The 13,500-nt window shown below is 41.4% G+C and overlaps 2 protein-coding genes across 6 annotated transcripts in view; one reads left to right on the forward strand and one right to left on the reverse strand.

The window, feature by feature from the left end:
• Positions 1 to 13,500, reverse strand: part of LOC122618197 (NAD(+) hydrolase sarm1) — a 45,178-nt gene that overhangs the window by 17,032 nt on the left and 14,646 nt on the right. The window contains exon 1 of one of the 5 annotated variants that reach the window (XM_043794425.1): positions 12,716 to 12,856. The exons of the other annotated variants lie outside the window; for them this stretch is intronic. Within the exon in view, the coding sequence (XP_043650360.1) occupies positions 12,716 to 12,841 (126 nt within the window). The 5' untranslated portion in view covers positions 12,842 to 12,856. Of the gene's footprint in view, positions 1 to 12,715; positions 12,857 to 13,500 lie in introns of those variants that run through there. 5 annotated transcript variants of the gene reach the window in all.
• Positions 342 to 4,462, forward strand: LOC122618198 (dyslexia-associated protein KIAA0319-like protein). Its single transcript, XM_043794429.1, has 8 exons — positions 342 to 1,082; positions 1,144 to 2,427; positions 2,485 to 2,616; positions 2,673 to 2,781; positions 2,844 to 3,034; positions 3,094 to 3,610; positions 3,669 to 3,836; positions 3,901 to 4,462. The coding sequence occupies exons 1-8, from the start codon at positions 477 to 479 to the stop codon at positions 4,101 to 4,103; spliced, it is 3,210 nt and encodes a 1,069-aa protein (XP_043650364.1). The 5' UTR covers positions 342 to 476; the 3' UTR covers positions 4,104 to 4,462.

Raw genomic sequence — 13,500 nt, forward strand, 5'->3', positions numbered from 1 at the left:
CTCATTGTTTATGGCATATAATATTAATTAATATACACATATACCATTTTTGGTTATATCTTAAGTTAAAAAAGCTACTAGATGTGCATAAATTACAAGTCCAATCAATAATTGCGCAATTTGTTCAAAATAGTGAAAACCGTTACCAAGCCACCCAGAGAGAAAGCTCTCTCCAAGCTTTTCCGTGCTCCGTGTGCTCTGCTCAGCGGTAACTGGCGTATCTAACGCTCTATTCCGCTGGAAACCTCCCAACACTCATTCCACTCTCTCTGGAACGCGCTGTGCCGTGCCACTTACAACACTGCTAGCTGCGCAGGGCTGGCATAATAAATCAGCCATCAGCTGGAGTAAAAGGTTATTTTTTTGTTGTGCGCTGTGGCTGAAAGAAAAAATCGCAGAGCCAGTGTTTTACTGGCGATATCAACTCCGAAACACCAGCAAATAGTCGGGCACTTGCGGAGTAACCCACACTGAAGATGGTACAAGTGGGCAACTGGATGTGTAGCCTGCTTTTGCTGGCCACTTCGATGGCGTCAGCATATGCCGACGTCACAACGCAAAACGCTCTGTTGGGTGGAACCAAGAAGCACAAGGAGACCAGCCCGGATAGTTCAGTTGGCGGTGCTATGTCGCCGACTCTGGTGTGCCACAAGATGCTGAGGCACGTGTTCGAGAATGCCACGCCGCGGGATGAACAGCAGGCGGGAGTGTTCGAGGAGTACAAGCCCCCGGCGGACGCAGTGGAGCCCCTGGAGGAGGAGGCCTATCTGTGGAACTGCCTGCAGGCGTGCTGCGAAAAGCCCCGCAATGGCAGCAGTGCCTGCAATGTGGTGCTCGTCTTTAAGGCCAAATGCTATCACATCCGTTGCCACAGCAACGAGGGCTGCTTGCCCAAGCTTCGAGTTCGCATGCCCAACGAGAAGGTTCAGATGGTACTGGTCAATCCACTGGGCGACGCCACCTGGCCACAGCTCCTCAAGGCAGAGGCAGCCAAACAGAATGCCGAGATCTTGCCATACGATGAAGCGGCACTTAACTTCTGGAAGCAGCCCAGAAGGTTGAGCTACCTGGCTCGTAATCAGGTAAGAGGATATTGGTTTCTTCCCTCAGATTTTGTAATAATCTTATAACCTCTCCTCGCAGGAAACCCCCGTTTACGAGGACGAAGACTTCCCATTGGCCGACAAGCGGATGAATCAAATGATCTTCCAGCCCGACGAAAACGATGTTCTGGCCAACGAAGAGCTCGGCTACTATGATTCGAATGCTAAGTTTACCACCTGCGACATGGAGACACCTTGTCCACCACCGCAACAATGTGTACCACTTCAGCCAAATGCCGTGAGGGGAGTATGCACCTGTCCGGAGGGCTTTGTGTGGAACAAACAGAGGAAGTGCGTAATGGCAGCGGTTCCATATAGCTCATATCTCACCAGCAATGAGGCGGGGCAGCAAGAAGCGGCTGCTAGCGAGAACTCACCGGAGGTATCAGCACCGCCGTTGAAGGCTGAGCAGAATAAGGATATTGTCGTCTCTGTGATGTCCAAGGAAGTGCGTTTGCCGGAGCAGGAGGTGACCCTGGCGGCGTTTACGGTGCCCGATGAGCAAACCAGTGATACCAAGTACAAATATCTTTGGACTCTGATCTCACAACCCAAGGGTCCCATGAATGGCACCATTTCGGATCAGAGCAAGTCCAAGGTGAAGCTATCGAATCTCTCGGAGGGACTGTATACTTTTAAGGTCACCGTAACTGGGGACAATGGAACCTTTGGCGAGGCAACAGCCAATGTTACAGTGCTTCCAGAGAACCGTATCAATCAGCCACCACAAGTCATCATCTCGCCCAGGGAGCAGATCATCCGTCAGCCGACCACCAATGCCATACTTGATGGCAGCACCAGCACGGATGATGATAAGATCACCAATTGGCACTGGGAGGTCATCTCGGGACCGATTGGTTACCAACCAGTTTTGCCCGAGGTTAACACCCTCCAGTTGGATCTCACTTCGCCAGGAAACTACACATTCAAACTAACCGTAACCGATTCCAATAACGTGACCAATTCAACCACTGCCACGATAGCAGTGCTCAAAGAAACCGATTACGCTCCGGTTGCAAATGCCGGAGATGCCGTGATCTTGTATTTGCCCAACAATAACGTCACTCTGAATGGAACAGCCAGTTCGGATGATCACGAGATCGTTGCGTGGGAGTGGACCAAGGATGCCAGCGACGAGGCCAAGGCTGTGGATATGCAGAACACAAGGACTCCCTATGTTCAGCTGTCCAATCTGGAGGAGGGCATGTACACTTTTGTGCTGAAAGTCACCGATGGCAGCGGGCAATCTAGTACAGCTAAGGTCCATGTGTTTGTGAAGCCACCCACGAATTCTCCACCAGTTGCCGAGGCAGGAACCAATACGGTAGGTTTTGAGTAAAGTAATTACCTTTCATCCGAGTTAATAACACACATTGTGCAGACCACAAGCTTGCCCATTAACTGGGTGCTTTTGAATGGCTCCGATTCCAAAGACGACATTGGCATCAAGAGTTATTCATGGAAGCAACGGAGCGGGCCCAATAATGCTGTCATATTGATGTCCAACTCATCAGTAAGTAAATATATATTGTTAAGATGGACCTGATGTAATCTCATTTAACTCTGCAGATTGCCAATGCCACTTCTCTTACCCTGGGACTCTATGAGTTCGAGTTAACCGTCGCTGATGAAAATAATAACACCGCTATGGACACCACGTGGGTGAAGATTGTCCAAGGTAATCATCTCTTTAATCTTCCGGAGTTCATAGTTGCTAATTACATTACATACCGTCACTAGAACGCAACGCAGCTCCAATAGCCAACGCCGGTGGAGATCACACCGTCACCCTGCCGGCCACCGCCATCTATTTCAATGGCTCCAAGTCCTGGGATGACCTGGCTGTGGTCAAGTATCTTTGGACACGCGACGAGCACAGTTTGGCAGCGGGCGTCATTGTGGCAGATACCGACAAAGAACCCGTGATGATTGTGAGTAAAGATTTAACTCTCATCCCACTGCGACTTATATTATTTATACAATTTACCAGTTGACCAATTTAGTACAAGGCCGCTATGTATTTACACTGACGGTGAGCGACGACCAGGGTTTGACCAGTTCAGATACTGTCAGCGTGAATGTCCGTCGAGACCCCAAGCTGTTGAACCTGGTTCAAATGACCCTGCCCATGGGCATCTCTGTGCTCGCACAATCCGAACTGGATTCGGTGGTGCAAAAGCTGCAGTTGTTGCTGGGAGATGAGAATAAGATACAGGTCAGGGAGCTAAAATACGATTTGCATACGGATGCAACTGTCCTGGTCTTCTATGTGAACGATGGACAGGGAAAGGCATTGGATGGTTTGCAAGTGGAGCGGCAGTTGAGAACCCAACTTCAGAAGGATGCATCTATACTGGGCCCATTTGCCGTGGATATTCGAACCTCCGTTTGCCAAAATGATTGCTCCGGTCATGGCTCCTGTAATCCTATCACCAGAGCTTGCATATGCGAGGCGTTCTGGATGCCATCGGCTGGCTACTTCTTTAACAACCAGGAGGCCAACTGCGGTAAGTTCTACAATGCTATTCACAGCATCAGATGCTGATTTCCTTGTATATTTTTCAGACTGGTCTATATTATATGTGTTCGTTGGGGTGATTGTGGGCTGCCTCTTGCTATCTGGAGTATTTTGGGGCATAGCCTGCGCCTGCAGACAATCGAAAAAGCCGCGTCTTCGTCAGAAAGTGCAAAAATATTCATTGATTGGTAATAAGGATGAAGAAGCAGCCAATTGTAAGTACCAATGCCATCTTTACATCGTAGCAAAATATTTATTTATCAATATTTTCACGCGCAGATTCTCGAAACACATCGCTGACCGAATCAGAGACGGATTCCGATGTCCTTTTTGAGACCCGCACCAAGTCCAATGGCCTGGGCAAACACAAGTCACACAATTCTCACAGCCATGGACATGGATGTAGTGGAGGCAGCGGCTCTTCTGGCCGGGATGGCCATAAGTACGGAACACAAAAGCTGGGCCGCAAGATCAAGGCATAAGAATGTATGCATCAGGATTAGGAGATCTATATGTGTGTGTTAGTCGATCTACTATACCGTGTGTGTGTTATCTATTTGTATTTCTATAATGTACTCGGATCTTTTGTACTTTCCGCAAACTCGTCTGAAGTCAAGTTGTCTTTAAGTTCCTTTATGTGCAATTATTTTAAGTTAGGAATCATTGTTTATATTATTTTAAGCTGCTGCTGTGCAACAAATATTATTTTTAATTTGTATTTCTACTGCGATACTTTTTATGTGTGTATATAGACATAGCTGTTCACAATCAATGTAACAAATGACATGTAACTGCTTAAAAGTGCATTATTACCCACATTAAACGAAACTAATAGATGAAATATGTATTTCTTCGCAACCGTCGGGAAAACCCATTGTCGTTGCTTTAATTTATGAGCGCTTAATCAAGGCTAATGTCATTTAATCATTTAATTCATTTGATCAATCATTCATCACATTTGGCACAGCGTTGGGATAATTTGTATGCAGAGGCCATATCAGCAAATCGCATGCTGTATGCATTCGAAAACATTTCTCTTTGGCGGCTACAATTTGACGTTTCCCTGATGATATTTACACAACTTGTTGACTTATCACTGCTGTTTTTCTGGCAGCTTCTTTACTTTGATCAGATTTTTATTCGAACATTGACGCATTTCAAGCCCACACACAAAAGACAAATCCAAACTAGGCTCGAATGCTGATTTCTTGCCAATTTGTACACAGCTAACAATTTGCTCCTTCTGCCACAAAAATCATTGTATTATTTAAGTTTTGGTTTCTATCTTATCGGTTTAAATGGGTTCAAATGGTATTTACAGATTGATGTGATAAATATGTTTTCCATATTCTGTTGATGAGTTTAAAAACTCATGTTGACGTATTAACAGCTAGATAAAAACTGTCATTATGTTAATATTTTTGTATATTGGTAATTCTTTTAAGTGTGGCTGTCTGTTACGCTTTTTGGCGAAATAACTTTAAGAGCGCGGATTCGCTGATTCAGTCCGCGCAGGAGCTTAAGTATTTGCGTGTTTATTATTGATTTTAGCCGGATTTGGCCGGCTCCGCGTGGACCTGACCCCCGTCTCCACTGTGACACCCACACTCTTGGCTGCCTGTCACGCGCGACCCATTTTTCACAGCTGGGAGCGGCCAAAAACACGCGATTTACCCATATCCATGTGGCGCCCGGCGTCCGTCGTGCGTCTTCCGTCGCCTGTCGACTGCCACATGTCATGACCATTGTGGCAAGTCCTTTGACTCTAATTAGCCCGTGGCTCAGTCGAAGCCAAATCGACCTTCGCCGTCTTTTTGCATGCCCTAAACTGAAGGTGAGGTTTTTGAACTCTTCGCCCAACCCCACTCACTGCGATTTTCTCGGTATTTAAAGCTCGCTTATTTGTTTGTTATCCCCTCATATGTACATAAGTCTCAATTAAACGCCTCCCGTATTCGAAGAATGCCTCCGAATTCTTTTCCACGAACTCCATCGAAATTATGAATTTTTAATTTCTTAATATGTGATGGCAAACTAATTTGCATGATCTGCGATCTCAGATCTCAGATAGCGCAGATGCCGTCGACAGTTTACAGCATTGTCGGAGATGTTCACATTTCACATTGGAACCGGGCAATAATAATAACGTCTATAGTATTATTTACCGAATCCCTGCAGCAGGTGGCTACTGGTATTATCATTATTTCTGTCATTTGTCAAATCAGCCAAAGCAAAAGAGAGAAAAAAGAACGAAAAAAAACGACAACGTTTTGCTGTTTGTTTTGTTTTAAAGGTGAATTCCTCTGTCGCTTTGAGTTATGACCATTTTGCATAAATTAAGCGAGGGCTTTATTTTGTTTAAAAAAAATTATAAAACAAAGAAAAAATGTTCGCACTCCAATCAGACAGTATTTCATAATGGTTTTTTGACAGTGGATGATTTATGTGGAACACGGAAAGATAAATAACAATTTATACTTGAGATGAATTTGCAATTAAATAATTAAGTTGTTATCTAAATTATACATCAAAGAAGGCACTTCTTAACTTAGTTTTTGAGATGTTTTAAGATCTCAATTATCTATGTCACACCAAATAAAATTTATTAAAGTAAGAACTCAATCAATTTATTGGGTCAGAAACTTACTTTAGTTTTAGTATCAAAAGAAAAACATCACAATTCTTGATGAAGGGTATTCATTAGTCATTTTAATGCCCACAAGATACAAATTATCTTCGAATTTAAACTCGATGATTAACAAAGTTTTATTGACTTATCAAAGCATTAGTTTTGAAGATATGTCACCAATTCCGAATCTAAAACCGTTTCAAGGTAGGGATTTTTTCATCATTGTGGATTTGCATATAATTTGCGGTTTACTTTGGTTCAGTTTCGTTTGGCTGTTTCATTAAAAAGTTATAAAACTTTATCAATTAACATACAAAAAAAGCGGAGACAAAAAAAAAAGAACGGAGAACCCGTAATAGAACATGGAATAATAAAACTGGCTTTTATGTTTGGTTTTTGTTTGATTTTTATGTGATTTAAATGAACACCACATTGAATTTGGGCGGTGGTGGGGGTCGGAATTTTAGTAAAATTATATACCAACAAAAAAATTGGCACACGAGACAACGCTTGAGTGATTTTTAATGTATTCGTGACAATAATTTTTGGCTGCTGCTGATATGGGGTATACGTTCAGAATGGAAGGGGTTTGAAGTCTTTTTTGGGTGAATGAGTTGGTGGGTGGCCGGCAAAAGGGGTGCCAGAAGCACCATAAAACGTATTATACTGTCGTTGTATTTGCGTTTTATTATTGTTTAATTAGTCCCTGGCATTCAACTATGAATGCCAAACTTTGTTTGTTTGCTTTGAACAGTAGTATCCAGCCCCATCCCATTTCCTGGCACCCCACTACTCGTTTTTCCACCCAAATTCCCCCCTTTAGAGCGAATTCCCACACACAGAGAGAATTACGTTCATGAAGCCAGTTTATTGTTCTAGGGCGGCAAATTTCAAATGCAAACTGGCGGGCGAAAACAAGAAAAAAATGGAAAGAAATTGCAAAAAGAAGAAAATATGAAGCGAGCTCCAGTGTGGGCTGTGACATTTCAGAAAAAACGAAAACAAAAACTGAGACTGTTTCCAATGGGTCGTAGGTTGAGGTTGTCGTGTGGGCGAGGGCGATAAACAAACTGGAAGTGCAAACACCGACTGCGAAAAGTTGATGAATAGTCCCTAGTCCAAGTGTGAGCAAAGGAAAAAGCAAATACAGAGATATAAAAGTGTTCATAGGTTTATTTGAAATGCACCATTTTAACTTCAAGAGATAATAGCGTCGTAAAAAGTGATTTTTATTGATCGCTTTAGCGAACATTTGCTTAAAAGTTTTAAGCGAAACTATATTTGTATACACTATATTTCCGTTTTTTCCTGAAACATAATCGTAGGTTTTGAAACATAAACCCCATTACAAATGAGAACTTCAATAAATCAGCTTCGAAAGGGCGTGAAAAATGTCACTATTTTTTCACTCACTGTCTCCTTGGCTACTGGCACCTTCTTCAAGTGCACTTATTTTAGCCAACTTTCAATGATTCCATTTTAGCACTTTCGCCTCCGACTCGGCTTTTAGTTGCCCACTTCTCGAGCTCTCTGCTCCCGAGGCATATATTTTGTACCTGATGCACCTGCCATTCCACCTGCCAAGCGAATGACGCGCTTTGCAATTTGAGCACTCAAAGGTAGCAAATTGAATGAAAAACACGAGAGAACGCTACAGTTGAGCGTGTCCCCGACTATCACATACCCATTACTAAGCGTTAAGGATAAAGAGATATGGCTAAATCAACTCTGCTTGTGATTCTGATCAGGAATATTTATGCTTTATTGCTTTCTTATATTTGTTACATGCTTTTCAAGGAATCTAGTATACCCTTTTACTCTACAAGCAACGGGTACATTAAAGCGGGGAAATATTTACGATGACATGGCAGGCAGCGGTATTTCCGCTCAGCTCCACCTGCACCTCCAAACTTAATTTTCTATTCAAATTGCCCCGTTGCGATAGATAATGCAAGCCGCTAAGCAAAGGAAAATCGGCAAAAAGGCAAGGCAAACGGGAAAAATCGCACAAGTTCAAGGTCAATGCCATTGGCATTGTCGTGCTCTGTGATTATATTTGTATCTGTATCGGCATTTGCATCTGCCTTTGCATCTACATTTTGTATCTGCATCTTTTGTGTGGCAACGATAGCAGCTGAAACAGCTGCGATTGCGACTGCCATTGCCAATTAGATCTGTCTGAAATTTGTCTCATTAGCCAGAGATTAATCTAATGCATTCGAATTTGACGTTACATTTAGCCCACTGCGTGGGTGGATGGCACACCTGAGAATCTTGCCAAAAGTTAACCACAGGAACGGTGAAAAGCGAAGGGGTTAAGGGGTCTAAAAACAACAGATTCTGGGAATCAGTTGTTTCAAAATCACGATGTACTCTTTTTCCACTAATTTGCAGTGAGGCACAAACTAATCTAGCATATTTTACTCCTAGTGGAATCTTGTTACCCGAAGATCGAATGTGGTTTATTATCTTGTTGTTCTCAAATGTAAATTGCATTTCTGCGATCGTACAACAAATTTGCATGACTTTTAGGTTATCTCAGTCGGTTTCAAAGCCCCCTCAAAATGAGTCAAGACAGCTCTTAATCACACGACTTAAACTATAATTTCACCAGTGAATGAAAATAAATTATTAAGAAATTCATGGATACCATTTAAATTAAGACCCATTTTTAGTATGAATTTTAAAATGGTGGAAAGCTTTACCTTTCTGTAAATCAAGGAAAAATCGCGTTTTAAACATTTTTTTGACAATATTTCGCATTTAAAAAACTATTTCACTTATAGGAATAGGGGTGTCATATTTTTGGATGTCGGGTCAGATTGCAATCCCTGCAATTTGAACAAGGGTGTGTTTACTTTCGGCTACCCCTTTGATTGCCCGATTGCGTGGGTCGGGCCAATGTCTTTTGGACATGTTTGTCGCGACCGCGATTCGATATCAGTTGTACTGTCGGAGATAAGCCATAAATAAACGGAGGGAAAGAAAACATTTCACAGAAACGTTAAAAAAAAAACCGAAAAAAAATTGTATTCATATCTATGTGGTTTACCTGTACAACGAAAAACCGGTTTGCAGATTCTTTTCTTTTCACCTGGGCGAACTGCCAATCTGGGAGACGAGGTAAAAGTGCCAAATTGTATATGGCTTTAATGGGTTCTCTATGTGAGAAGCGAGACTGTGTGTAGTGCAATCAGAAAGCATAATCGAGGCAATCGACCATGAAACTGAGCAACAACTACGCAAACTATCTATAAGATACATTTCCCATCGCACAGCCAATTGTGGCCAGGAAGGGGTGAGGTGGCTTATTATACCCCTCTATAAACAATAACAACTTTTTTATGTCTTTTTCGGGGGAAAAGTTTATACAAAACTTCCTGTTGCTAAAATGTATAACGAAACGTTTTCAACATTCAATTCGAAATATTGGCAATATTGGTTGAAAATCGAATTTTAGATATCGAATTTTTTCGACCTTAAGAAGGCTTTTCCTTTAAACAATTAAATTTTATATAATTATTACCTTATGGTTAAAATTAAGGGCTTTATACCACGTATTTTAATCAAAGAAAGGTTAGGAAAGATGTATGTTCACTGCATTTTTAAGCACAGTTTTTACGTTTTGTTATTCACTATCAACATTTGTAAAACTGATTTTGATATTTATTGTTTCTCAAATCTTGAAAATATAGAATATTATTCTGTTTCTGTTGTATTCGCAAACACTTTACAGAAATTAACATACATTTTAATTCATTATTCAAGATAGTATTCACAGGGTAATAATCACGTTATTTTTGTAATTTATTAATGCGCTTCGATTTTATAACGTTTAGCACGGGTATTTTGATTTCAGCTTTTGAACGCGCGACGGCGACGAACACAACTGAGTTATGAAAACTGAATGAAAAGCACAAAAGCAGAGCAAAGTAAACTTGTTTGCCGCCGCCCACCCCAAACAAGAGGGAGGGAAAGAGCGAGCACAATAAAGAGAGAGAGAGAGAAACAACAATATTGGCGCTTTTTAGCATTTTCACAACACTGGCAGTGAGAAGCAGGCATTACCATCCAGCGAAAAGCTTTTGAAACTTGTTGCTCTTGTCTCTTTCGTTTTTCTCTTTCTTTGAAACGTAAGATGCCGACACTTGAAAGATATATCAACATGTATCGAGTATAATTGACGTTTTAAATTGCTTGAACTCCCATTAAATATCTCTTAGAGATCAGAGTAAGCTAACAGTTTTAGACTTTAACCCTCTCTTTCTCTCCCCCGCGATTGCCATCTCTTTCTCGCACACCAAACCGTTGCAAATTTGAATTAAGGCTTCACCCTGTTGCTTTTTTATCGTTTAATTGAGCTGAGCTGCAATTCAAGTGGACCGTGTGCGATCTACGAGGCGCTCTGGGGTTTTCCCCGCTGCTGGGAGGAAAATCATCTTAATTGAATTCATTCATAAATTGCTGCTTTGAACTGGACCAACAAGTCTCTATCTGGTAAAGATCTACGAAAGTGGTCCATAATTCAGCGTATTAAACGAAAGGTTGTTTGGAAAATGGATTTTTATTGATGTCATTTCAGTTGAGATAAAAATGTAATCGCTGAGGAATGGATTTTAAATGGATTAATCTAAGGAGATTTATCTATTCTACTGAAACTGAGGGGAAATGTTGAATGGTAGTTATTAAAATGGAATTTGTGGAATGTATTCAAATCCTTGTTTACTCCTTTTCCATTCTAATATATTCTCTAATTGAAATACCCAATTTCCCACTCCAATTTTGAGTCATTTTCCAACTGTAATAACAAATATCTCAATAATGGAAATCCTAAATCAAGTGAAAGAATTATAATTTAGTTACTGCAACGCCACAGCACTGATCCTATAAACAGAGCAAAGGGGCGCCGAAAGATATCTTAACATTGCCCCAAGTTGAGGAATAGTCTGAGCAGAAGTAAATCCCCAGAACCACGGCATAATCGCCTTGCTACAACACAGTCCGTCCGCTCATCTGTCCGTCCGTTTGCCTGTCCGTCCGTCCGTCGGAAAGTCCGTTCCCCCAATTGACGTCAACGGCGCCGACTAAAGTCAGTGAGGCAGGCCGTAAGAGGCACGTACTGGAAATCAAATGATGTAGTTTCTACATTATATAGACAAAGGCGACGTCGGCAATGGAAAGCAGGGTACAGAAATAAAACATTCGGTTCCACTTTAGAACGAGACGAAGACCAACACAACAAAAATCCCAAAGATCCAGATCTTGGCTATATAAGCGTATACAATTATATTTTTAGAGGAGATACAAGAAATCTTTAATCAATTTAAGAGAATAATACGCAGAGACTTTCTTGGCCCAGGTCGAGAGTGCAAATTGGCAGATGTTTCGTTGCTTCTGGAATCGTTCAATATCAATAGATACAAATATGTACATGTATATGTACATATGTATCTGGGCTAACCACTTTAAATGGCCAACTGGAAATCCCCGGGCCAACTGCAGTTGACGCATTTCCAGTCGACGCATTTGGGTCTTAATAAACAAAAGCCGCATGGAATTAATTATAAACAAAGAGCTTGCTTTCGTTCGATTTATGTGCCGGCAATTTTAATGGTTTGTGTTGTTATGTTCTCTGAATTTGCCAACGCTGTGCCACGAATGATAGAAGAAAACGTGTTTTGAAAAGTGGAAAATTAATGTTTATTTTTAATAGACTGGCGCTATTCTAAGTGTGGCACTACGCACCAAAATGCGTTTTAATTTTCAGTTTGAGTTCGTTTTATGACCGCTAAATTAACGTTTAAAATGACATTTACAATCTGCGTTGGCTTTTAAAGGTGGTTTTAAATGCATTCAGGTTTTTTTTTTGAAAGCTGAGAACATATCACTCTAAAGGTAACCTTAATACTGTAGAAATCAAGAAACGACATATGAAAATATGAAACTAATTCACACTTCCTGTTTTTATCAATGGGGTTGCAATTTTTAATCAGAGGGACGTGATTTTTTAGAAATAGTATTTCCAGATTTCATATCCGTAGGTTTCGTTATAGTTTTGTATATTTTTAAGACACATAATTCCACTGCAGTTTCTAGGAATCCCACATAGTGCATTCGAAGTCATTAACGCGTTAAGACGTGCCGTTTTCGTTTCCAATCTTTCGAACAGAAAAGAAAACCAGGTCCCAATGCCATTGCGTCAGAGAAGGAATCATAAAATCATGTTTTTATATAGGTAGTAAAGGTACCCATGGAATGAGCATTCTTGGTCTTTCGGGCCTTTCACTGACCCATTAGGAGATCGCTCTCGCCGTCGTCTGGTTGGTGGTTGGTCATTTTCTACCGGCGACGGCGCCTCGGGGTTAATGTACCCTGTGACCCAAACACTTAACACGAAACCCTTGACTCTGCGCCACAATTGGGAATCCATTGAGGCAGTTTTGGGCGGAATTGATTGACAATTACCTGATAATGCTGCCGGGGAAATATGAGACGCGATCGCAGGGCGGCCGAAGTGTGAGTGCCACTGGCGGTGGCATTTGCCGGTTGCGTTTGCGCCAGGAGCGGACTTCTTGTCGATGTGACAACCATTGTTTATTAATATTATTCACTTGGATTCACCGCACTTTGATATTGAGTATAAATTGTATTCAAATTCAATCACTTGTACTCGCACACACTGCTTAATTTTGAGGGGTTTTCCCTGTGCACTAGCTGTTTGTTTACCCTTTTTATTTATGGTGGGTTCGTTGGCATTTTTCCTAGGAATTCTTAGCAACAGAAAGAAAAGAACCAAAACAAAAACATTTTTCATTTATATAAATATTAACAAGGCAGACGATTAGCATTCCGTGGGGTTAACAGCAGAAGAAGACCGAGTAATTTATCCGCATAATCGCATTCAGAAAGTGTTTCTGGCCAAAAGTATTTTACCGTTTTTAGTATTGTTGCGCATAAACAATTATCAAGCATCTGGTTTTTGTGCTCGTGCTTTATTGTGATTATCTGTATATTTGTATTTATTTTTATTTCGTATTTTGTATTTTGTCTGCTTTTGGCAACCGTTAACCGAAAGATACGAAAGAGCCACAAAAGATCGCACTCAGAAAGGCTTACACAAGAAATGCCACAGAACTGGTTTTCGTGCCTGGCCGTGCCTGTGACAAATGTATCTGCAAGATACACAATACGCGTAACTGATTATGGATACCTTCTACGGATAGTTTTCTGCGTATTCTCCAGACACAATG

The sequence above is a fragment of the Drosophila teissieri genome, chromosome 3L (assembly GCF_016746235.2).
Source record: "Drosophila teissieri strain GT53w chromosome 3L, Prin_Dtei_1.1, whole genome shotgun sequence".
In the NCBI taxonomy this organism is placed as follows: Eukaryota; Metazoa; Arthropoda; class Insecta; order Diptera; family Drosophilidae; genus Drosophila; species Drosophila teissieri.

Coding starts and splice junctions, on each gene's coding strand:
- LOC122618198 (XM_043794429.1), top strand. CDS start 477: ATGGTACAAGTGGGCAACTGGATGTGTAGCCTGCTTTTGCTGGCCACT. Junction 2,782..2,843: donor GTGGGTGAAGATTGTCCAAG/GTAATCATCTCT, acceptor TACCGTCACTAG/AACGCAACGCAGCTCCAATA. Junction 3,611..3,668: donor CAACCAGGAGGCCAACTGCG/GTAAGTTCTACA, acceptor TATATTTTTCAG/ACTGGTCTATATTATATGTG.